A 23,185-nucleotide genomic window follows, 5' to 3' on the forward strand; every position below is an offset into this window, starting at 1 on the left:
GCTACTCCGGGATCGGTCAGCACTGTGCAGACAGCTCCAGAGGATGCGGGTCCTGTGCCATCAAGGTCCTGTCCCCCCCCCCCCACCCTTCAGCTGTTGTCTCGTGTGTCACACGGTGAAGACTCAATGCCCGTGAGTTCCACGAGAACCCCTAACCCCCCTGCATACACCAAGTGCTCAACAAATGTGAGTTCCCTTTCCTCCTTGGCCTGACTGGCAACTGGAGGGGTCACTTGATGGGTGAGGTGTAATGCTTCTTCTCTTTCATCATTAAGGAAATTGAAGACAGAAATGTTTTGCCCCCGATGCTTGGAGGACTCAGGGCAGAGCCAGGGCTAGAACTCAGCTCCTCTCCATCTTGTCTGAGCTTCCTACCTCCATCACCACGTGTACATGTGAAAATACCCCAACTGGAGTAGTCGCTCTTTCTAGAAACTGCTCATCAAATTCACCCAGAATCCTACCTTTTAACAGTTTGATTTTATAATTGTTGCTAAGAACAGAGGAAGTGAAATATAACCAACCAGGAGACTCTTTCAGAACAATCTACAAACACAGTTATAGTGATCCTTCCCCTTTTAGTGGCTCAGCCTCCTTTTGATCCCAGATAATACTCCCAGCCTTCCCCTTGTTCAGTTGCTAAGTTGTGTCTGACTCTCTATGACCCCAAGGACTGCAGCATGCTAGGCTTCCCTGTCCTTCACAATCTCCCAGAGTTTGCTCAAATCCATGTTCATTGAGTCGGTGATGCCATCCAATCATCTAATCCTCTGTCGTCCCCTTCTCCTCCTGCCCTCAGTCTTTGCCAGCATCAGAGTCTTTTCCAATGAGTCGGCTCTTCACATCAGGTAGCCAAAGTACTGAAGCTTTAGCATCAATCCTTCCAATGAATATTCAGGACTGATTTCCTTTAGGATTGGCTGATTTGATCTCCTTGGTGGCCAAGGGAGTCCTCTCCAGTACCACAGTTTGAAAGCATCAGTTCTTTGGCCCTGAGCCTTCTTGATGGTCCAACTCACATCCGTACATGACTTCCCTAGACAATACCTGAGGTGACTTTGTAGCACTTCATTGTGGTATCTTCAGAAGTACATTTTCTATGAAACTCTCAGCTAACATTTGCTTTTCCAACTTAGACTCACCAGAAGTATTCTTAAAATGAATTCTGATTTTCTAAGATGGCAAGATACTTTATTTTTAAAATCTCGTTATTTTAACACTGCATTGTTAGGTGTGAGTTTCGACATCCCAGCAAGGAAAGCTGCAATCTCACCAGCTGCCATTTCACTTATGGTGCATTTTGTCAGATCTTATTTTATACGGTATATGCGAGCTATTAATGTGGATTCTACAGCCCCCAAAACTGTTATTTTTCAGGGTTGCAAAATTGTATTGTCAGAGCTTGTGGTGCAAATAACAGTATAGAGATTTCAAATAAGTGAACTTGAGAGTCTCAGTATTATTATCTTGGGCTGTTTAGCTGTTAGTGGAGCCAGACGCAGAACACCAGGGTCACAGGTTTGATCTGTTTCCTCTTATCTGTGAGCTCGGTCCACACACGCTTTACGTGGCCATCCTTCAGTGCAGAGCCTTGGGGCAGCGTGATCCTCCCAGGAACTGCAAGCAGAAGGCTCGCTCTACTAATGGGTAGACCAGTAGTTCTCATGCAAGCCACACATCAGCATCACTTGAGGAGCTTTTAAAAAATACTCCTACCCGGGGCCCCAAATATTTGGATTCCTTTGGTCCAGCCGTGAGTATTTCTTATGTGCTGTGCTAAGTCACTTCAGTCGTGTCCAACTCTGTGCGACCCTATGGACTTTACAGCCCGCCAGGCTCCTCTGTGCATGAAATTCTCCAGGCAGGAATACTGGAGTGGGTTGCCATCTCCTTTTGAAAACTGCCTTTTGGCTGCATTGCTCTGTTTGGCTTTTGCTGTGTGGTTAGGCTTCTAGGGCATGACCGAACAGTTAGGAGTTTCTTCAGTAACCTTGAGATCTGGTTGTTTCAAACATGATATGAGACATTTTGAGAGATCAAGTTGCATTCTAATCAATGCCTTAAGATCCACATCTGTTTTCTTTTTCTTTTAAAATTGATTTTGAATTGGAGGATAATTTCTTTGCAATATTGTGTTGGCGTCTGCCATACAGCAACATGAATCAGCCCTAAGTATACATATGTCGCCCCGCTTTTGAATCTCCCTCCCACCCCCTACTCCATCTTACCCTTCTAGGTCATCACAGAGTACAGGACTGGGCTGCTTGTGTTTTACAGCATCTTCCCTTCAGCCGTCTGTTTTATATATGTTAATGTGTGTGTCTCAATGCTCCTCTCTCAGTTCATCCCACCCTCTCCTTCCCCCGCTGTGCCCACATGTCTGTGCTCTGTATCTGCATCTCTATTCCTGCCCTGCAAATAGGTTCATGAATACCGTTTTGCTAGTCTGTTTCCTTGTTCTTTCAAAGTTTACCCTGAATGTGAACATCTTCTGACAGGTGTTGCCAGCAATATGCTTGTGTTACAGTTAAGGACAGAAACAAGGGGTGCTGTGTATATCCAAGGAGACTCGTTAGTGCTTACACGTGCTTGAACTGTTTTAGAAGTGAATTACTTCAGATGTGTCGGTGTGTCTGGTTGGAGGCTTAGTATCTGCCACTTGGTTCATTTAACTTTTGCACCAAGATTCATGTCAAAATACGAGAGAAGTGATTACTTGAAAGAGGCCAGCAGTCTGGGCGTTCTCCCCGTAGACATCTGAGGGGGCCTCGCTTTCACCCCCACCTTGAGTTGGGTTCTACATTACCGGGCTCCATCTTCCTCGTGCCTTTGGCTTGTTCTCTGGTTCTCCCTTGGAACATGCTCCTTCCAGGAGCATTTACAATCCGCTCTTCACTGACGCCTTCCAGACAACCTGTTTCAACGTGGCGCTCTCATTCATTTCACGGATGTCACATTTCTCGTTTGTTCCACACAAGCTTGTGCTGGCTCCCAGTCTGCCGCAGGCTGAGCTTCGGCATTTCTTACCTTGGCGAGTCTTGTCTTCCTGTGCAGGGGGTGCTTTCTATTTCTCTGGAGACAGAGCAGGTCCTCGGTTGGTTCCCACTGGATTTAGTTGAAAGTCTAGCCAGAAGATCAGTGTTGTGTGTCAACGTTGATTGTCTTATTTCCATCATATAAAGACACTGTTTTGGGGGGAGGTGGGTGTAGAATAGGAAGCAGAGCAGAAGGGAGGGCAGGTGTCCTGCTGTTACTTTGAGCCACTTCAGCGGGTCAGGTGACAGTTTTCATAACAAATTGGCCACTGACATTGACCTGTATGCTTGTGTGAGTTGTTAGCGTTCTGAAATATCCAAGCAAAGAAAATGAACTCAGTGAGAATGAAGAGGGGCTTCCGACGGGTTCACCTTTTTACCTGAGACAGTGATGGAGATTAGGCATGGAGACGTCTAGCTGAAGAAAGCAGTTTTAGTTGAGCTGTTAAGGATGGGTGGATATTGACCACGCATATTAGGACTAAGCTGCTTTGTTACTCAGTACCTACATCAGTGCCAACAGAGGTGGTCTCAACACCGAGCCCTTGCGGGTGATGAGAAAGAAAGGCAGGCTCCTGCCCTTGACTAGTTGCCAGGCTGGCAGGTGGTAAATTGGGCTGGATCTTGTGTGTTGCAGGAATGGAAAGAAAGAGAAGTAAAAGAGAGATTTTGTGTGTAATCTGATGATGCTCCAGGCAGGTGGTAGCAAAAAGGAAGAGACATATTTGAGAATTTAAACCACTAGCTTCTGGCAGGAATATACAAATGGGTTCTCCCAGAGAAGGCTTTGCATGCTGAGCTTAAACCCAAGCAGGAACTTTTATAGAAGGCTGTTCATCCTCACAGACATTCCAACTCCTCCCTGTCTTTTAATCTGTGTGATTCTCTTCCCGCATCCTGGAATGAGAAGCCTTTCTTCCCCCATGTCCTGAGTTCGGCACGTGGCTGCTTCCTGCTGAGAATATGCTCAAGGTTCCCTCCTCCCTGAAGGTTCCCATGGACCTCAGCAGGCTTTGCTGTATCGCTTTCTTCCCACCTGTGCGCTCTGGTGGGCTCTGTGCCCCATCGGAATAGGGACATGATCTTTCCTACATGACCTGACCTCTACTCCCATTCCTAGCAGAGGCAGCAGCTCACACTTTAACAACTCACACTGGGACTTGGCTCAAGGCTACATAACTCCAAGGGGGGATTTGTGGGGAGCACTCCAAGCTCCCTGTGATCCAGCCTTCCTGACACTGCTGTCCCTTTCCTGGGTCTCCCAGGGCTGTTTAGTGTGGGTGACTGAGCTCCGTTCCATCAACCATGGAGGGGACAGAGTGGACCAAAGGAGTCTGTCTGCATGGTGCTCTCACAGAGCCTTGACCTTGATTGTAGAGCAGAGGGTTAGCTCAGTGCTTTATTCTCTAGTCTCAACACTAAAGAAGTGTCTGTCACACAGCTTCTGTGAAAGTGGAAAAGTGTCATGGGTAAGTACTGAACAAGTGTAAGTTTGTACCTTCACGACTGGAACCTTGAGTGGTAGCCAGCAGGGTTTGAGATGACCGAAGCTGGACGCCCCCGATCAATGTCCTGTGAGACTCCCAAGAGGGCACTGGGCGAAGAGAGCCCCCGTGTCCTTGGTGGGTGGCAGGTAATGATGGAGAACGTCCTGTGCCTCTTGTTCCCTCCCAGAGTGCTGAGCAGATCACTGCGCTGTGTAGGAATTTTAACGACACCCAGACCAACGGCATGGAAGGACCACGGGAGGGTCAGGACCCTGCTCCAAGGCCACTGGCTCGCCACCTCTCTGATGCAGATCGCCTCCGGAAAGTCATCCAGGAGCTCATGGACACAGAGAAGTCCTATGTGAAGGTAACAGAAGATGCCGCCCTGATTCCCTGCTCCCCTGTTGTGATGGCCAGCTGTATGTTGGCAGGGGCTCCTGGCTGTATTTACCCGGGACCCTGCCACTCACCAGGGAGATGCCTGCTCCTTGAAGTGGCAAATTGCTGCCGGGGAGGGCGAGAGGGTGGAGGAGCTGAGCGGGCTTGCAGAATTTAGAATCCCCGCTCATTCTGTTACCAAGGTAGCTTTCACTATGGAAACAGATGTTCTAGTTTGTCATTTGCAATCTGTGGGAAGGGAACCTGCACTGGTTTAGGGAAAGGGGGACGGAGATCACTTTAGGTGATGAGGAACCAGGGAGCAGTGTGTTCACAAACGGCTGCTGGCATGGGCCCCAGAGGGCAGGCATCACCGTGCAGGCCAGAGCCCCACAGGGGAGGCACTGGGCATCACTTGGGCATCCCCAGCCACCACACAGAGCAGCGGCTGGGCCTTTCACAACCCAGGGAGATCATTTATTTATCTCAGGGGCTCCAGTTAGTAGTTTGGGAAACATTTTACAAAAAAATGCGGGTGCCTGAGAAGACAGAGTTCTTTTGCTTGAAGTATTTGCTGAAACGATTTTAAACTCGCTTCCTCGGCCACTTGCTGGCAGCAGAGAGGTGCAGAATCCAGGCCTGGCCTTGCCTCCACCTGCCGGTGTGGCCTTGGGTGGCCTGCTCCGAGCCCCTCATGGGGTCTGAGACCAGGGGCATTCTTGTCCCAGGTCTAACACGCTGAGTTCTGAATTAGGCTTTGGCACATGTGCCAGCGTGCACACACACGCTCTCACCTTTCTGCACAGACATATCTGAGCTTCTGCCATTTATTAACATCACTATCATTTTATCTGAACTTTGCCAGAGCCTCACCCAGGGCCTTTGGGAGAACGAACGAGGCAGCCTGGGAGAGGCGCAGGGGACAAAGGAGAGCGGCAGAGATGGCAGTTTCATGGCCTTTCTTGTCATGTCTCATCCTGCATCGAATGGGGGGAGATGAAGTGCATGTCCAGGGAGTTGACAGTGGCCATGCCCAGCAGGGCGGGCACTGTGGCCACTTGATGATGTTTGAGGAGCGCCCACCCACAGGGCCGAGGGCACAGTTGAGAGTGGAATCCAAGCCCCTTTTTATTCCTGTTGTTGTCAGTATATTTAACTGCTAGAGCACTGGATCCAGGAGGGTCACAGCATCGTGACCCTAGTCTGGGACCGAAATGGATGCTGTGGGCCAAGCGAATAAAAAGGGCGGCTCTCCTTTCTTTCTGCGAGAACCCCGCCTGTCGTCTCCTCTGGGCCCCCGTGTCGCAGCTCAGGGCGGCCGGCCTCAGTGTGTCACTGCTCATGGGCACGAGTGACCTCAGCCCACCACCGCCTCTGATGAAAGACCCAGCACCTGGTACCTACTGTGATTCGTGCGTGTGCACACACACACACGTTATTTTTTAACTTCTTTTTGTTGCTGACATTGAACATGGACTTCTACTTGTCCTGTAACCTGCACCTCTGCACCTGACTTGGAGTTTGCAGCGCTCATGTGTTCCCTGAGAGACGCTCCAGGAACTTGCCCACCTCTCTCTGCTCTGAAGCAGCTGCTGTGGGGTTCTTGGAGGCTGGTTAGACCAGGACCGTTTGATTGTGAAACCCTCAGGGTCACTTGCTCCCAGGACCTGCACCACAAGGTTCTGGAGGCTTCTAACCTTAGCAAGCTCTCCAGAACTGGATTTCTCGATTGTAAGAGGAGTCAGATGTAGTCACCTACTTCTAATACTCTGTGACTCAAAATTCTTCACAATCACTGAACAAGAAAAAAAAAATCTTTCCCATCTCTAGAGAGGCCTGGCGTGCTGCGATTCATGGGGTCGCAAAGAGTCAGACACGACTGAGCAACTGAACTGAACTGAACTGAACTTGGCTTCAAATTATTAAAAACAAAACAAAACTTATCTAAAGAGTTTTGTAAATACATCAACTCCCACTATTCTGTGCTGTCAGAGCCCAGGTTTAGTGAAGACTCAAAGATGGCCTAGATGGTAAACATCATGATGTTCATCTCTGGAAAATTTTTCTTGCACTTGAGTTTGGGAGTTTGAAATTCTGATAATGCATGAAGCTGAAGAGCTCCCAAGACCTCGTCCTGTCCTCCTCAGCTCAGCTGTCCACGCTGGAGCCGTCGCCCGGCTCCCTGAGGCAGAGGAGGAAGCCGGGTTGGCCGGCAGACATGGCCACGCCTGACAGAAGTTCCTGGCCAAACCTCAGTTCTCTGCAGGGAAAGGAGTGTTCCTGCTGGAGCAGCTGAAAGATCCTGGCTCTGCCAGTAAAACATTCAAATACGCAGAGTAGGTGATCGAGCCATAAAGAAAAATGTGGAATGCAGATGCTGATTGTATTGTGCTGTTAACCTCTTTGAATTAGGTGAGCAAGGAACCACCACCTTCAGGGCCAAGTCTCTCAACCAGACATAAGCGTCATTGTTCTTAATACCAGTGCAAGGTGCGGCCAGAGCAATGCTTGGGTGTTTTGGAGACTCACGGGTTAAAGACTGTCGTCTTTTGTCTTTCAGGATCTGAGCTGCCTCTTCGACTTATATTTGGAGCCACTTCAGAGTGAGACCTTTCTTACCCAAGATGAGGTAAATAACTTCCTTCACTCAGTCCACCGACCCACAGGTTAGTCTCTGCTTGCCTTTAGTTCAGGGGTCACCCAACTCCTGGGCCATGGTACCGGTACTGGTCCACGGCCTGTTAGGAACTGGACCACACAGCAGATGAACCACGGGAACACATGAATTTCGTCTGTATTTACACCTGCTCCCCACGGCTCGCATTACCGCCTGAGCTCCGCCTCCTGAAGGATGAGTGGGGCATTCGATTCTCATAGACATAAGAACCCTACTGTGAACTGCGCATGCAAGAGATTGAGATTGTTCACGCCTTGTGAGAATCATCCTGGAACCATCCCCTCCCTTCCACCCCTGGCTGTGCAAAAATTGTCTCCCGTGAAATTGGTCCCCTAAAAAGGTTGGGGACTGTAGTAGACCTCCTAGATTGTATCTAGTGGTCCCAAAGGAACTAGAGACTTAGGGATCTTCAGAGAGACCTAGGCGTGGCCTCCTGCAGAGCTGTTTATGTGGCTTCTGTCCCCTGAAGCACAGTGGCAGCAGTTAAGAGCGACTGTGCTCTTTTTGTAGTAGAAGGTGTGACCCAAATTACCTTTTAATATGTGACTTTTTAGTGTTAACTCAGTTATTAATTCTTTCTTACTGACTTCCATTCCCCGCCGACCCCACACCCCACCCCTCAATTTGAATTCTGAAAACTTGACATCCCCTTAAAAACGTATTCTAGAATTACAGGGACCAGAGCTGTATATGACCCTCTGTGTATGAACTCTGTCCCCTCATGAATATGCTGTCTTCTTTAAAGGATTTACTTCCGTCTCCTTCTTGGTGAATGACTGTGGTTCGTTTGTACATCTGGGAGTTCAGAGCGGTGTCTAGATCTTCATCACTAACACCCTCTTTTCAAATCCTGGTCTTCACTCAGATGGAGTCACTTTTTGGAAGCTTGCCAGAGATGCTTGAATTTCAAAAGGTGTTTCTCGAGACCCTGGAGGATGGGATTTCAGCGTCGTCTGACTTTAACATACTTGAAACCCCCTCGCAGTTCAGAGTAAGTATTGTAGATGTAGGTTTAAAGCAAATAGAGGTGGGTACGGTGCAGAGTTCTCCCCTGGAAGAGAAAGCGGTGCCCCTCGACTGTTGAAAAGATAAGTTCTGTGTTGCCATTCCTCTGGCAGGTGGCAAAAAAAGGCTCTGCTTTTCCCTCGAGTAAATGCTCTGGGAATCAGGTGTCTGGGCAGTCCAGCTTTTATGGAGTCTGCCTGCTGTTGACAAGTCCGGGCTCCCTATTCAGCTCTGCCCAAGGCTCTGCAGGGCAAGTGCTGCTGAGGAAGGAGCACCTCCTGCATCTGATTCTGCATCTCTGTGGTCATGTGACTTTGGGAGGAGAGCATAGGTTTTCACTTGTTGCAAGAGAGCATCCTTTTCTATGGAGCCCTGTCTCCAAGCAGGCATTGGCGACTGGCAAGAGGACTCCCCTGTGGCTCAGACGGTGAAGAGTCTGCCTGCCATGCAGGAGACCCAGGTTTGATCCCTAGGTCGGGAAGATCCTCTGGAGGAGGAAATGGCAATCCACTCCAGTATTCTTGCCTGGAAAATCCCACAGACGGAGGAGCCTGGGGGGCTATAGTCAGTCCATGGGGTCACAAAAAGTCGGACATGACTGGAGCCACTTCATTTTTTTTTCCATGAGGTCCTTCTAGGGAGGGAAAGGCAGAAGACAGTAGAAGGGGACCAAGGAAATACACGGCGAGCATCATTTGTCCTAAGTAAGGCAGAGCTGGCTTTATTAATGAGCCTCTCAGATTATTTATATCCTGTCATGTCAGATGTATATTTTAAGATAGAACTTTCTTTCTTGTCCTTGCCTGTACACTGTGTCAAGAGGCTCTGCTGCCAGAAACTTTTCAGTCAGACTGAAGATCTACTAGAGGCATGCCTGGGCTGTCGTCCATCAGCTGGGCAAATGGCGCTCCCTGGCTTCAGTCAATGCCTTCCTGAAGCACAGTGTCCTGGTGTCTGAAAGACGAATACCGTGGAGACAGCAAAGCGGTCAGATGCCAAGCTGAGCCAGCAGACATCGAATGAACCACGTCTGATGTAACTTTCCCTCTCTTTCTAGAAACTGCTGTTTTCCCTCGGAGGCTCTTTCCTTTATTATGCGGACCACTTTAAACTGTATAGCGGATTCTGTGCTAATCATATTAAAGTACAGAAGGTTCTAGAGCGAGGTAAGTGGCTCACGTTTTATAGCTATACTTTTGAAATTGTTAGAGTAAATTTGTATTCATTAAGGATAAGTGTGATTTTAATGGGATGTGCTCCATTGTTGGCCTTGAAATGAACAAACATTAGAGGGGGAGGTTCCAAACTTATCTCAGTTTTCTGGTAACAGTGAATGTGTGTGCCTTAGAGCCGAGATGTTGCTTGGCTATCACTTTGCTGTTAAATTACATCGGCATTCTTTTTTCACCAACTCTTTTTTCCTTGCTCTAAAAACTTTTAACCAACCATATAAGCCCCTGGAGGGAGTAGAAAGAGATGTATGGTGTTTTCTTTCTTGTTAACCTTTTTGTTAAGCCTGAGGAGCCACTGCAAAAAACCACCACGAGATAACTACTACTAAACTCACAGGACGTGTGTTAACTAAAATGAAAACCTCTTAAGTGAAGCTGGTTTTTATCACAGCCCCTAGCTTGTCACTGAAGTACCTTTTATCTCTCTGCATTGTTATCCTCTTATTTTATTTGACTGACTTTAACCGAAGACTTTTACATTTTTGAAGTCCAAGTAGACAGCGGTAGCAAACCCGTCTCGCTCTTCCCCTTCATGTCAACAGCAAACAGTACTCTTGGAGCTGGAGAGAGGCCTGAATTTTGGCCCCTGACTTGCAGTGGGTCAGCTTGGGCCAGACGGTCAGTGCTCTGATCCTCCTGGGTTTTCAGTGGCCAGCCAGCCCGTCATCTCAGCCTGGGAAGTCTGTCCAGAGATTTGATGGCCACAGTGACCTTCTTCATGTGTAGGATATTGGAGGGAGTGTGTGTGTCACAGTCACCATCATCAAGTCAACAACCCTATGTCCAAGCTATTCCTGTAATACCTGTTGATGAAAATAATAAACAGACAATAACAGGAATAGGAGAAAGTTTTATTTGAGCCAAACTGAGTAGGGTCTCAAACAGCCAGACACGACCGAGCACAAGGAGCCTAGCCCAGAAGACAGCTTCTGTGATTACTCTCTCAGGGTGTGCTCCAGAGAAGCAGGGCTGCCAGCAGTTTTCTGTCTTGTCAGAACAAAGAATATCAAATAAGTCAAGAATACATTCCTTCAAGGTTCCAAGAAAACCAGATTGGCACGTACAGAGCCAGTCAGTATGGCCTTGGCACCTGGGAAGGGAGTTTTATCATGGAAGGAGGACCCACATTGGTGTCCCAGGTTGGGAGGCATTTAATCTTTATTTTTAACACAGATCATCTTTACTTCTGGTCAGGGCACCCTTTTCTTTAATAATTAAAGAAGATGCACAATGTCTGTTTGATAGTTCACAAACAGGCTGTTTTCGTTGGTATAAAATTCAAGTTAACTCAGGTATAAGCCAGGATGACTTCCCCACACATTTCTTTTATTATTCCCTGAACCAGAAATGCTTAACTGTTATTACCAAAAGCTTCTTTCAGTCATCACATAACTCGTTAGGCATGGGATTAGAATTCTCAAATTTGTCTCTCTCAGAAGATAGGTTTCTATCTCGTTCTTCGGAATTCTCATTTCTGGTGGCAGAGATGAGAGGACGCCTTTAAGCTCAAGGTCATGAGCAGCAGTAATTCAGTCTGCATGGAGACCGTCAAATAGAAACAGGTCCCCAGGGGTTGCTCCTGTTCTGCGCGGGTCCTATAGAGGAAGGCATCTTATGAAAATATATGTCATCCTAGTTAAGGTCATCTGAACTGTCTCCAGGAAAGGTCACCAGGCTACCTGCATTCTCTCAAGTGTACTTGCAGATCCTTTAGGATCTGAACCCACTGACTCTTGAACTCATAATATAAAATTCCCGGGAGAAAGAAATGATTCCCGCGAGAGGTGAATGCCGCCTTTGGAGTTAAGGTTGCCCTCGTGTGCTTACTCTTGTGAAGATCTGCCACCTGTCTGGAAGCCAGTGAATCAGGGCTGTTGTCCGTGACAGTGGCAAGCATTTGAGAGGCTTTTGTATTGGAACGTTTTTAGTTGTGTCAACAGGATAGGAGCAGCCAAGCTGCATTTCAAGTCCCTTTTCTCTCTCATCAAATGCTTCCTAATGGCGTTGCCGTGAAGAATCGAGTGTGTGCTTCCATATGTCTATTTCAGAACCGGGGAGCGGTCTCTCTGTGGTGTCACGAGGGTGTGGAGGGTTCCTTCAGATACTGAGAGTGTTCAGTCACGTCCACGGATGCAGTTCTGCCCTTCAGTTTAAAACCCAGAACTTCATAGCATCTTAGAATAGGCTCAAGTTGAAAAATGGAGTCTTAGAGTGCTACCCTCTAGATGAAGTCTTAGAGGTTAACAAGACACAGCCCAAATCTATCTTGTCTAGTTCTTTAAACCAGAGACAACTACTTTCCTCTGAGGAATGCCTTCTTGGCAGTATAATAAACTAAAAGCATACAGATGGTTTACTCAGTTCCTTGTCGCAGAGATGAACGGTCATCTCACCATCCACGCTGTCTCGTAGCCATTTTCAAAATGGTACTGCACCTCCTACAAGTTGTATTTTGCCTTTTGTATAAAACCCCAAATAAAGGTTTGTCTTCCTTCAAATTGGCTGAATTCCAGCGGCTGGTGGACCAGTGCCAGCATGTGGAATCCAAAGCAACAGCTGAGGTGTCCACAAGCACTCTGAAACATTAAATGCACTTGGGCTCACGAGTGTACCTTCATGACACTGCACAGAGACGGGGTTTTCACTGCCCAGGGGGGTCTGAATCTGGTGGAAGACATAGACTGCTCGGAGCTGTGGAGATGGAAGCTGCAGTGCTTGTCAACTTATTTTTAAAGGAAAAGAAAAAAAAAAAGATCTCGCTTTAAAAATAGCCCTTAAGTGTACAGAGTAAGTAGCAATCTGTCCTAGGTCAGTGGAAAAAAAAAATACTGGTTTGTTTTGCTCTATGAATTTTGTGAATGGTATGGTGTAGGTTCTAAAATGTCTTGTAGGTCTTCATAGAACCATTCAACTTCAGCTTCTTCAGCGTTACTGGTTGGGGCATAGACTTGGATTACTGTGATATTGAATGGTTTGCTTGGAAATGAACAGAGATCATTCTGTTGTTTTTGATCTCCATTCTGAAGGAGATCAGCCCTGGGATTTCTTTGGAAGGAATGATGCTAAAGCTGAAACTCCAGTACTTTGGCCACCTCATTCGAAGAGTTGACTCATTGGAAAAGACTCTGACGCTGGGAGGGATTGGGGGCAGGAGGAGAAGGGGACGACAGAGGATGAGATGGCTGGATGGCATCACTGACTCGATGGACGTGAGTCTGAGTGAACTCCGGGAGTTGGTAATGGACAGGGAGGCCTGGCGTGCTGCGATTCATGGGGTCGCAAAGAGTCAGACACGACTGAGCGACTGAACTGAACTGAACTGATGGTGTAGGTTTGGATAGTACTGTTTTGTGGCTTTATGAATTATTTGGTATAGACGCTGAAAAAGTGAGTTTCAATCTGTCTTGTGGGTCTGCAGGTGAACGTGCCTTTAAAGTCAGACTCCATTGCATTTTGACTCCATGTTCTTCTTTGGTCTGTGGCTGGGGCCCTTCTGGCAGCCCAGTAAGCTCCCTTTGTTTGTGGGATTCGTCACCAAGCGATGATGCTGAGTCCTTGTTGACAGCGGGTGCATGACCCACTGGTGCAGGTGGTTTTTTCCTGGAAGGATGTCATTAGGAGGGCTGTAGCAGTGGATCATCTGTAATTCCATTAAAACCTAAAGGAAGTGGAATTTACATCATCCTGCTGTGCTCTTCTAAGGGTCTTTTAATCCATCTGCTTGCAGCTAAAACTGATAAAGCCTTTAAGGCTTTTCTGGATGCCCGGAACCCCACCAAGCAGCACTCCTCCACGCTGGAGTCTTACCTCATCAAGCCAGTTCAGAGGGTGCTTAAGTACCCGCTGCTGCTCAAGGAGCTGGTGTCCCTGACGGACCACGAGAGTGAGGAGCACTATCATCTGACGGGTAAGAAGCGGGGGCCGAGGGGGGACCTGACAGCTGCCTGGTGTCACATTCAGAATGCTTCTCAGCATCGTGATTATTCACCTTTAGGTACCATTTAGTGTGTGCAAATAGCTAGGCATTATGGCCACCCCTGTAGATGGGCACAGCATTTCCAATTATCTCATTGGAATAGCCCTTTGGAGGGACGATTCCATTTTCAAAGAACATAGTTTAAGCTCAGGGAGTTGAAATAAATTGCTTCAGGTCACGTGTCTAACAAATAGTGCTGCCAGGACCTGTGCCCGGGCCTGTCCCCCACAACTTTGTGAGGTTCTGTGTTGTTTACTGATCCATTCTGCTGTGTGAGGCTCCACCTTGTGGACAGCTGCGAGTGGAGACTGAACTCGCAAGGACAGATGAAGCTTTACCAGCTGACGCCAATGTGTCGTCTTCATAACCTCAGAAATGATCAGCCTAAGTTTGTCAAATACACAGGGCCCCTCACTTTGATAGTAATTAGAGTGGAAGGACTGATGCTGAAGCTCCAATCCTTTGGCCACCTGATGAGAAGAGCTGACTCACTGGAAAAGACCCTGATGATAGGAAAGATTGAAGGCAGGAGGAGAAGGGGATGACTGAGGATGAGATGGCTGGATGGCATCACCGACTCAACAGACATGAGCTTGAGCAATCTGCAGGAGATAGTAAAAGATTGGGAAGCCTAGCGTGCTGCAGTCCACGGGGTTTCAGAGTCTGGTACGACTTAGTAACTGAACAGCAATGAGTATCCCTTAAAGAGATGCTGTTTGGAGAGTAAAAGGGATTTGTTCTCCATGTGTCAGAACTAGGAGATCCAGTTAAGCTGCACATAATAAGCACATGGAGAGGGAAACAAACTTACTAGTAAATATTAGTATTACTGAATAGCAAACAGTGCAGTGTAAATGAAACGGTTTTTCTGTGACAAGCATATTGTATCATAAGTAATAAGGATAAACTTTTTGGTTTGAAAGTTAAAACTTATAAATGATACAAATTATGATTAGGATTCAATTGCTGTGTGAATAGTTCACTTTGCACTGAGGTGGTCTTTAAAAGGGGTCTGTTAAAAAAAATTGCCTGCTTAAAGTCCCTCTTCTAAAGATGGAATTAAAATCCTGAATCAGAAGAACAAGATATGAAAAATAGTGAGTTTGGAGGTGACTTGAAACTTTGCTTTTTGACCTTGACAAAAATCACTTTGTCCCTCACATGCTCATGTATAAAGTTCAAATTAACACCAAACATAAATGCAAACAGTTGCTCTGGAAAGGGGATATTTATGGAGGCTTTTGTAAGTTCTTGTTCAAGAACTGTCATTGATCACTATTCCAGTTAAGTGGTCCGGGAGGAGGGCAAAATTTAAGAGCAGGTATCCTATGGCTAATCAGCCTTGGGTTTAATTCTGGCTCCTCCTCATGTCTGGCAAAAACCCCCTTTGCACCTGAATTTTCTCATCTGTAAAATGGGATCAATAATAGGTCCTATTCTGATTGCACTGCTGTGGGGATTAATTGAGATGCCTCATGTAAATCACCTAGGAGAATATGCCAGATAGAAAGTGCTCAATAGGTGGGAGCTGTTATTGTTAGTGATGCTTTTTACTTGTACTCTGCCTCATTTCAAGGAGAATTTGAGGTGGAAGATAATTTTGCTGTTCTTCATTATAACTAGATTACCATAGGCTATTTAAGCCCTATCTGAATGATACTACTGTTAGTTAAGAACTGGTCTCGAATTCTGGCTTGAATCTTAAGGTTTTTTATTATTGCTGTTGGGTAGGATTTCAAACAAATCAAAACTGTAAAACACATTATGACTGCGTATCTTGCAGAAGCACTAAAGGCAATGGAAAAAGTAGCCAGCCACATCAATGAGATGCAGAAGATATATGAAGATTATGGGACCGTATTTGACCAGCTTGTAGCAGAGCAGAGTGGAACAGAGAAGGAGGTCAGTAGGACTTTCGGATTCTGAGAGGCTGAATGCCTGTGACCGTGGGTCTGGAGGTGACCTCCAGGCCAGGCCACCCAGTTAGGGCTTTCCTACAGGAGAAATTGCCTAAAATTTTCTTTTTGATCCTAATGCTTATTATAAGATTTAGATGTAAATATAACATAAAATTGACTGCATTGGCCTAAAGGCGTAATCATCTGTTCTGTTAATAACTACTGTACCCAAAGAACTAGTTCTTAGCTCGTATCCGTACCTCTTCCTCCTCTTCCTGTGGAGCGTGAGGTCAGGACAAATCCCAGAGGCTAGACTATAAATGGAGAGCTGGGGCTGTGGGAGGGGAGGGGAGGGGAGGGATAAAGGCAGTGGGAGTCAGCGTGTGGAAAGAGAATTGAAGGCTTTTCCTTTTTTTCCCTTTTCTAACCTCAAGTATTGGTGGCTACCTCCTTACTTATAAAAGCAGTTTAAGTGGAATTTGACAATTTCCCTACTTTTCTTCTCTGGCTGGATTACCAAATTTAGCATCTCTAGCTTTAAAAAGTCTACACATAAGGAGCAATGTAGTTTAAGTAGAAAAAGGCAAGAACAGGAAACGGTTTTTTTTTTTTAATTACAGTCAGTTTCAATGTTGGTACCTCTTTTATTAGCAGGCCTCATGTGGTTTCAAAGGCACTTGGGATGAACTTTGACCCTGGGGTGGGAGGAATGTCATCCCACAGGTCACAGTGTGTGCGCCTTGGGGCAAAATGCCTTCACCTTTATTTTTCAGTGTGGTGCTTAGCTCATGTTTTCAAACCTGCTATTTAAGGCCTTGTGTTCATGGGAACCATAAAAATGGAACATACTTGAGTTTTAGCAATGACCATATGTGTGTGATCCCTCTCTCCTGAGCCACCCCCGCCCCCCGCCCCTTGATTTCCATGTCTCCTTGATCTTGTTTTTACCATTCAGGTCACAGAACTTTCAATGGGGGAGCTTCTGATGCACTCTACAGTGTCCTGGTTGAATCCATTTCTGTCTCTAGGAAAAGCCAGAAAGGACCTTGAACTCACAGTATTTGGTTAGTATTCCATTCACAAGAATGTAAACTTGAGGGGCTGGCAAGAATGAAGAACCTCCTAAACCCACAAACTCCTGATTTCCAGAAGGACTTAGAGTCACTGCGCTAATGGCTTTGACTTCACGTGGGCAGCTTCCAGCTCTTTAGAAGCCTTGCCCTGTACACACACGACCTTCTCCTCCCTTCTGCTGCTTGGTTTGGTGGATCTGGCCAAGTGTTAGAGGAACAGAGCTCCTGGGTCTATTTTTGAAATCTGCCATCTTAGTTTGCTGCACTTCAAAATGTCTTAATTCCCACTGAGAGCTGGGAGAGGGGGCATAGACTGTGTGTTCTCATTGAGATGAACCCCATGTCCTCAGCTTCTGATAAAACACGAATTCAAAAAACAAAATGCCAGGATCTCATTCAAACAATAGCTTTTAAATAAGCAAGTACTTGTGCATGATTCAAATATGAACAGAAGGAAGTACTATTTATTCTCCCGTGTGTCAGCATTGTGGAATCTTGAAGAGCTTTGTTCTATTAAAATACTCAGCTTCAGTTCAATGTTAGGAGAGTGTGTATTAAATAATGACATTTCTTTCTCTTCTCTTTAGTTTTTAAGAGAGCTGTCATATTGGTTTATAAAGAAAACTGCAAACTGAAAAAGAAATTGGTAAGACATGAATTAACTTTGAAGCCTGCTAAGGACCAAGGCCTGGCCAACTGATGTGGCCTATTCCTGGGGTAACTGAGCGAATCAGATACTTGGGGTATTTCTTATTCTCCCCATCAAAGCTGTCTGTCTGAAAAGATGGACACAAATACCCGTGCTGGGGGCCTACCTAGAAAAGCAGCTTTTCTGTCCCTAAAAATGACCCATGTCTGCTCCATGTAAGTCCGTCTATATAATTTTGGTTTCTCTTTAGAGGTGGTAACATGAGATCATAGAAGGCTTGCTTGTCATTATTGCTTAGAAGCCTAGGACTTCTGCTCCCCAAACCACAACGCTGCCCTGTCCGCAGCCCATCGAGAGCTTCCTCAGAGCTGGGGCTCACCTGACCCGATTCCCTTCTGTACCCCGAGCCCCACACAGAGGCGGGTCTGCACCAGGGAGAGCGCCCAGTTCCCGCCTTGCGCACATGTACCCTGGGAGCCAGCTTGCTCTAACCTGCTCTTGGGGGGTTTTCACCTTACAGGCCTCAAATTCCCGGCCTGCACACAGCAATGCTGACCTGGATCCGTTTAAGTTCCGCTGGTTGATCCCCATATCCGCGCTTCAAGTCAGACTGGGAAATACAGCAGGTAATGGTTGCATGTTGTACAAATGCCAGAAAAAAAAGACATCTTCAGGGAATTTTCAAACTATGGACTGAAAAAGTAGGAGGAAAGAACCTGGGGATAATTTCTGGTATTTTACAGGCAAGGAAAATGAGGACGAGAGAGTGTGGTGATGTCTCTTTACAGGCTTTGGAGGAAGTAAATGCTAGAGGATGACTTTTCTTTGCTAAATACTTCTCTTCATTGTTTTCAACATTTTCCTAATATCCTAATATCTAACATTTCTAGTTATTCTAATAATTTTAGGGTAGTATCTATCCCTAAAATTTGTTAAAGAAACACAGGTCCACAAATTTTTACAAAATTTGAAATATCAGAAAATTCCTTAAGATTCAGCAGTATTACAAGTGATACAGAAAAAAATTTTCCATGCAAAATGTTCAGAGATCCTTCTAGAATAACCCTGTTCCAGTGCCAGTGCCACTGCTGATGGAAAAGACCACCAGGCTGAGGCCCGCGGTGACGGTCTGGGTCCCTGTTCGGTTTTTGCGGGAAGTACTCACGTTTCCGGAACCATGACTGAGTGTGGTGCTGGCTGCCTTTACCTAAAGTGCCTGAGCACACTCCTTCCAAGGGATGAGGCTGAAAAATGGGGTTCACTTACCTCTTTCCCAGAGATGGGATCCAGAGGTAGGGCAGAAGCACCAAGGTGGATGGGAAATGTCAGCACGAAATGTACAAAAAGTAACTAAAACATATTTAACTTTTTTAACTATTGTGGAAGTCATACACAGAATTGAGCCCCAGAAGAAAATGAGGAGAGTCAGAATTGGGAATACTGAACTCTTTAGACTGTGGGTTTAAAGTTTCATGGGTGTCCTTTATCACAGCATCTTGGGCAGAGTTGCAGCCCCTGGTTTCTTTTTACACAGGGACAGAAAATAATTCCTTATGGGAGCTGATCCACACCAAGTCAGAAATAGAAGGACGGCCAGAGACCATCTTTCAGTTGTGCTGCAGGTATTACTCCCTTCCAAAAATGAAAGCCAATGGGAATAAGATAGAATGATAGTCTCTTAAAAATGGGTTTATTTTTAGTGCCCTCTTGAATTTTGATGACTTCAGGATCACACCCACCCTCTCCAAACTGGCAATTGCGGCTCTAGTAGAATAATACATTGATTAAATATACATCCAAATCTTAGTGCCTGCAGGAAGTTCAAGAACCATCAATCCTCACTCCTTTTGTAAGCGACAAGAGGCCGCGGCATACAGAGGCTGGGCAACTTGCTGTCAGTCTGCCCTCATGTACCACGGGAGGGCAGGAGACAAGGGCAAGCTGGGTGAAACAGCAGAAACAACCAGTGTTTTCTCTCCCCTCTAGTGACAATGAAAGCAAAACCAACATCGTCAAGGTGATTCGATCTATTCTGAGGGAAAATTTCAGGCGTCACATAAAGTGTGAATTACCCCTGGAGAAAACATGTAAGGATCGCCTGGTACCCCTTAAGAACCGCGTTCCTGTCTCAGCCAAATTAGGTGAGAACTTGTCTAGCCTTGGGTGTACTCGGGGGAATACGATAAACTTCTCTGCAAGCATGTATGCTCTTCGAACAGGGCAGCCAGTCATCACTTTGTAAATGATCTGCAGTAGCTTTCTAAGCTGTAAACCAGACCCCAACACACAGGATGGATGAGGTGGGCACTGCCATGCTGTTTCCTTTAAGAAACCTACAACACGCCCCTCCCCACTTTGTAAAGCACAACCACCCCCAACCCTCGTCTCCACTGGCTGACAGTCTACACTAACCATCTTCTCTCGTCCACTGAAATGTACCGGAGTCGAGGGACTTGTTTCTGCTCATTGTCATGTTCCAGTGCTCGCAACAGTGCAAAGCCTCTAGAGAAGGTCAATTCTAAGTGAATAAAGGTCAAAAAGTCGAATATACCCACTCTCAGTAAACCCACTGTATAGATAAACTTTCTGCCTGTTTTTTTAAACTTTCAGCTTTCTATATAACTGTTTCGTTAATATCATTGATCTAGTTTTTAGTCTTGCAAAATGTATCTCTCATTTTTGGTAGTTTGACCACTTCAGATTTACCATATATTTCTATTTTTTCCTCCACTGGCAAAATAAGCTACAGCCATCAAAAATATACTATTGTCTGCAGAAACACAATTGAACTCCCCCTCTTCCTTTCAACCCAAGAGAAAGGAGTTAAACACAAATACACGTGTGTGCAACTCAATATTCTTGTTAAATCTCAAAGTTGATGAGAAATCCAACAGACAGTTCTCATGAGAAAAAGAGCATTTTCCAATCTTTACCTGAGCAACAATGGAAATAAACAGGTGAGAAGGTGGGCAGAGAAATAATGTAATCTTAGTTCTGAAACTACAAAGTACTTTAGTAAAAGAAAGGAACCTAGATTTTATTAGCCACTAACTTTTAAATTTATTCATTAGCAAAATAAGAATCCTAGCCCTTATGACACTTTATAACTTATTCTATCTCAGTAATTAAGTTCTGATAACTTATCATCCAAAAATGCCAAATTCCCCAACTTAAAATTTCAACTACACATAAGTAAAAAATGTCCATATTTGCAGTATCTACATTTTTTTTTTTGCTCAAGTCCCAGGACAGTTAGTAATTTAAGTGAGATGAAAAAATTTTAATTAAGATGTTAACTCTCATAACCTCCAAGGCCAACGTTACACATTGTGGAAACAGTTCCTCTGTCATAAGAGAACGTGTGCTTTTCTCGTTGCAGCTTCATCCAGGTCCTTAAAAGTCCTTAAGAATTCCTCCAGCAGCGAGTGGCCGGGGGAGCCGGGCAAGGGCAGCTCCCTGGACTCGGACGAGGGCAGCCTGAGCAGCAGCACCCAGAGCAGCGGCTGCCCCCCTGCCGGAAGGGGGCAGGATACCCAGCAGCACCCCCACGCGGGCCTGGCCGACTTCTCCGACAGTCTCATCAAAGAGAGCGACATTCTGAGCGACGACGAGGACGACTACCCCCAGGCTCGGAGGCAGGGCAGCCCCACCAAAGACATCGAGATCCAGTTCCAGAGACTGAGGATCTCTGAGGACCCCGATGCTCACCCGGCTGAAGAGCCGCCCAGCAAGGACGGGCAGCCCAAGCTGGTGCGGGGGCACTTCTGCGCCATCAAACGCAAGGCCAACAGCACCAAGCGGGACAGGGGCACCCTGCTGAAGGCACAGACACGTCACCAGTCCCTGGACAGTCATCCTGGAAACGCCAACCTTGATCTCAGCTCTGTCCTTGAGCGAGAATTCAGCGTCCAGAGCTTAACATCGGTTGTCAACGAAGAGTGCTTTTATGAAACAGAGAGCCATGGAAAGTCCTAGCACAGACCAACCCAGATACGGCTTACATTGCTGGTTTCACTTTTAAACTGGTGGCAAAATGAAAATTGCAGAAACACTATTCATTATTAGGTTTTGTGCAGGATACATTTTCCCACAAATAGCTGTAAAGACTTAAGTTATTTTAATTTATTGTGGATCAGAAAACTAGCTTAAACTGGTCAGAATTTGTAAATTACTTAGTTTATATCCCTTTTGAGCAGGTATCAAAATGATTTCAAATCCTTAAGATGAATGCATTCTAATTTATGTAGAAAAAGGTGGGGAAGTTGTGATTAATAGCTTTTAAAAGGTCATTTTTTCTCCAATACTTTCAGCTATTAGGTTTCACTTTATTTAAAGCATATTTAAATTATTTTAATGTGGGTTAGGGGTACAATGTGCAGACACTTCCTTTCTGTAAGGTTGTAATAGATGCTGTTTATACTAAACATGTCACATCTATGCAGTATATATATGTATATTAAAGCTTGTACTCTATCTTACTTGATATTTATTCTCTTTACCAAGCTGTAAAAGGGGAGTAAGTCACAGTTGTGAGCACACATGAGAAGTTCAGCACCTGGCAGGCTGGCAGCCCCTTGAGTAGCAGCTACAGTCTGCAGCTCTGCTTGTCATCCTCTTTTTTTGACTTTTGCCTGAGTTCTTCTCTGAAATTGTAAGCAAAGAGGTGTGGGTCTTCATCACACATTTTTCGGTACACATCGCAGAGGCTCTTAAAATGTGAGACAGTGAGTTGGGTAGGTCGGAGAGTCGGGTCCACATCTGCCAACTCTAACAGTTTTCCCGTGCTTTCTAATCGCCGAGCTTCAGGGAATAACATTCTGAAAGAAGAGGAAAAAAATCAGAATTTCATTTTAATTCTACAAACGATGCTGCTCCTCCTCTCCTCCTTTGAAAACGGCATGGTTCCAACAACATTAGGGAGTGGAAGAAGAGCCTCTGCAGAGACCTGCGGGCCCCAAGCCCGTGGAGGAGGCTCTGCTTACACCACCGGCAACAGGTATGAACCACCACTGAGGGCAGAGCTAATCTGACCATGTGAGAAGAGAGTTCTAAAGCCAAATCAGTACGTGCATCTCTAAGGGAAATTTATCATATGCTCAGCTGCATTCTCAGAGAAATACAAGTTTGTGCCTCACATTTTAAATATAAAAATTGCGTATTATTTCTGGTGCATTTTTGATTCTCTGTCACTTGAATTTACCAGCCTAAAGTTAGAAAACATGTGAAAATAGAAAGTTATTTTCCTCTTTAAGATAACTGAAGCATCTTTAAAATTGACTCAAGTATGAATTGTAAATTTCATCTATCAATCAGATTATTGTTTTAAAATGAATAGTGAAACTGACTGAAATATTGCAAAGCTACACCTGGAGTTTGTTTTCTTCTCTCAAGTCTCAGAGGTTCAACAGAACTTGTCTCAAAGGGCTTGGAAGACGTCGTGGCAAGAGACAACAGAGTTTTCTTACAGGCTGATGGTCTTCTCAACTAGGAATGCCAGGTCCCCACATTTTCAGGGTGAGTTGACTGCATTCAGTTTCATGGCAAGCAGGGGTCTGATCATAATTTCTGTGATCTGAGACTGCCGTGTGGTGTGATGTGACTGAGGGTCACCAAAAAGTCAAAGACGGTCACAAGACTTGGTCCATCTTGGCACAGGGGACGGCGTTGTGATGTGAAAGGAGCTCATTACTTAGCTGCGGGTTGTCTTGGAGATGCCAGGGCCAACTCTGGGCTCAGGCCAGTTCCAGGACTGCTACACGTAGGATGTACTTTCTG

General features: G+C 45.8%; 2 protein-coding genes and 1 long non-coding RNA gene across 4 annotated transcripts in view; 2 read left to right on the plus strand and 1 right to left on the minus strand.

The window, feature by feature from the left end:
* Positions 1 to 21,881, plus strand: part of TIAM2 (T-cell lymphoma invasion and metastasis 2) — a 233,049-nt gene extending 211,168 nt beyond the window's left edge. Inside the window, 12 exon segments of the mRNA XM_010840909.1 lie at positions 4,710 to 4,889; positions 7,461 to 7,529; positions 8,443 to 8,568; positions 9,640 to 9,748; positions 13,542 to 13,721; positions 15,574 to 15,692; positions 16,644 to 16,752; positions 17,349 to 17,407; positions 17,931 to 18,036; positions 18,945 to 19,032; positions 19,397 to 19,551; positions 20,790 to 21,881. Of these exon segments, the coding sequence (XP_010839211.1) occupies positions 4,710 to 4,889; positions 7,461 to 7,529; positions 8,443 to 8,568; positions 9,640 to 9,748; positions 13,542 to 13,721; positions 15,574 to 15,692; positions 16,644 to 16,752; positions 17,349 to 17,407; positions 17,931 to 18,036; positions 18,945 to 19,032; positions 19,397 to 19,551; positions 20,790 to 21,385 (1,896 nt within the window). The 3' untranslated portion in view covers positions 21,386 to 21,881.
* Positions 20,446 to 23,185, minus strand: part of TFB1M (transcription factor B1, mitochondrial) — a 65,387-nt gene continuing 62,647 nt past the window's right edge. For both annotated transcript variants that reach the window (XM_010840856.1, XM_010840855.1), the window contains one exon: positions 20,446 to 22,227. In XM_010840856.1, coding sequence (XP_010839158.1) covers positions 22,213 to 22,227 — 15 coding nt within the window. In that variant the 3' untranslated portion in view covers positions 20,446 to 22,212. The remainder of the gene's footprint in view (positions 22,228 to 23,185) is intronic.
* LOC104989231 overlaps positions 22,234 to 23,185 on the plus strand; it is a 4,478-nt gene continuing 3,526 nt past the window's right edge. The window contains exon 1 of the long non-coding RNA XR_825354.1: positions 22,234 to 22,924. This is a non-coding gene — a long non-coding RNA (uncharacterized LOC104989231). The remainder of the gene's footprint in view (positions 22,925 to 23,185) is intronic.

This window comes from Bison bison, unplaced genomic scaffold (assembly GCF_000754665.1).
Source record: "Bison bison bison isolate TAMUID 2011002044 unplaced genomic scaffold, Bison_UMD1.0 scf7180017864148, whole genome shotgun sequence".
Taxonomy (NCBI): domain Eukaryota; kingdom Metazoa; phylum Chordata; class Mammalia; order Artiodactyla; family Bovidae; genus Bison; species Bison bison.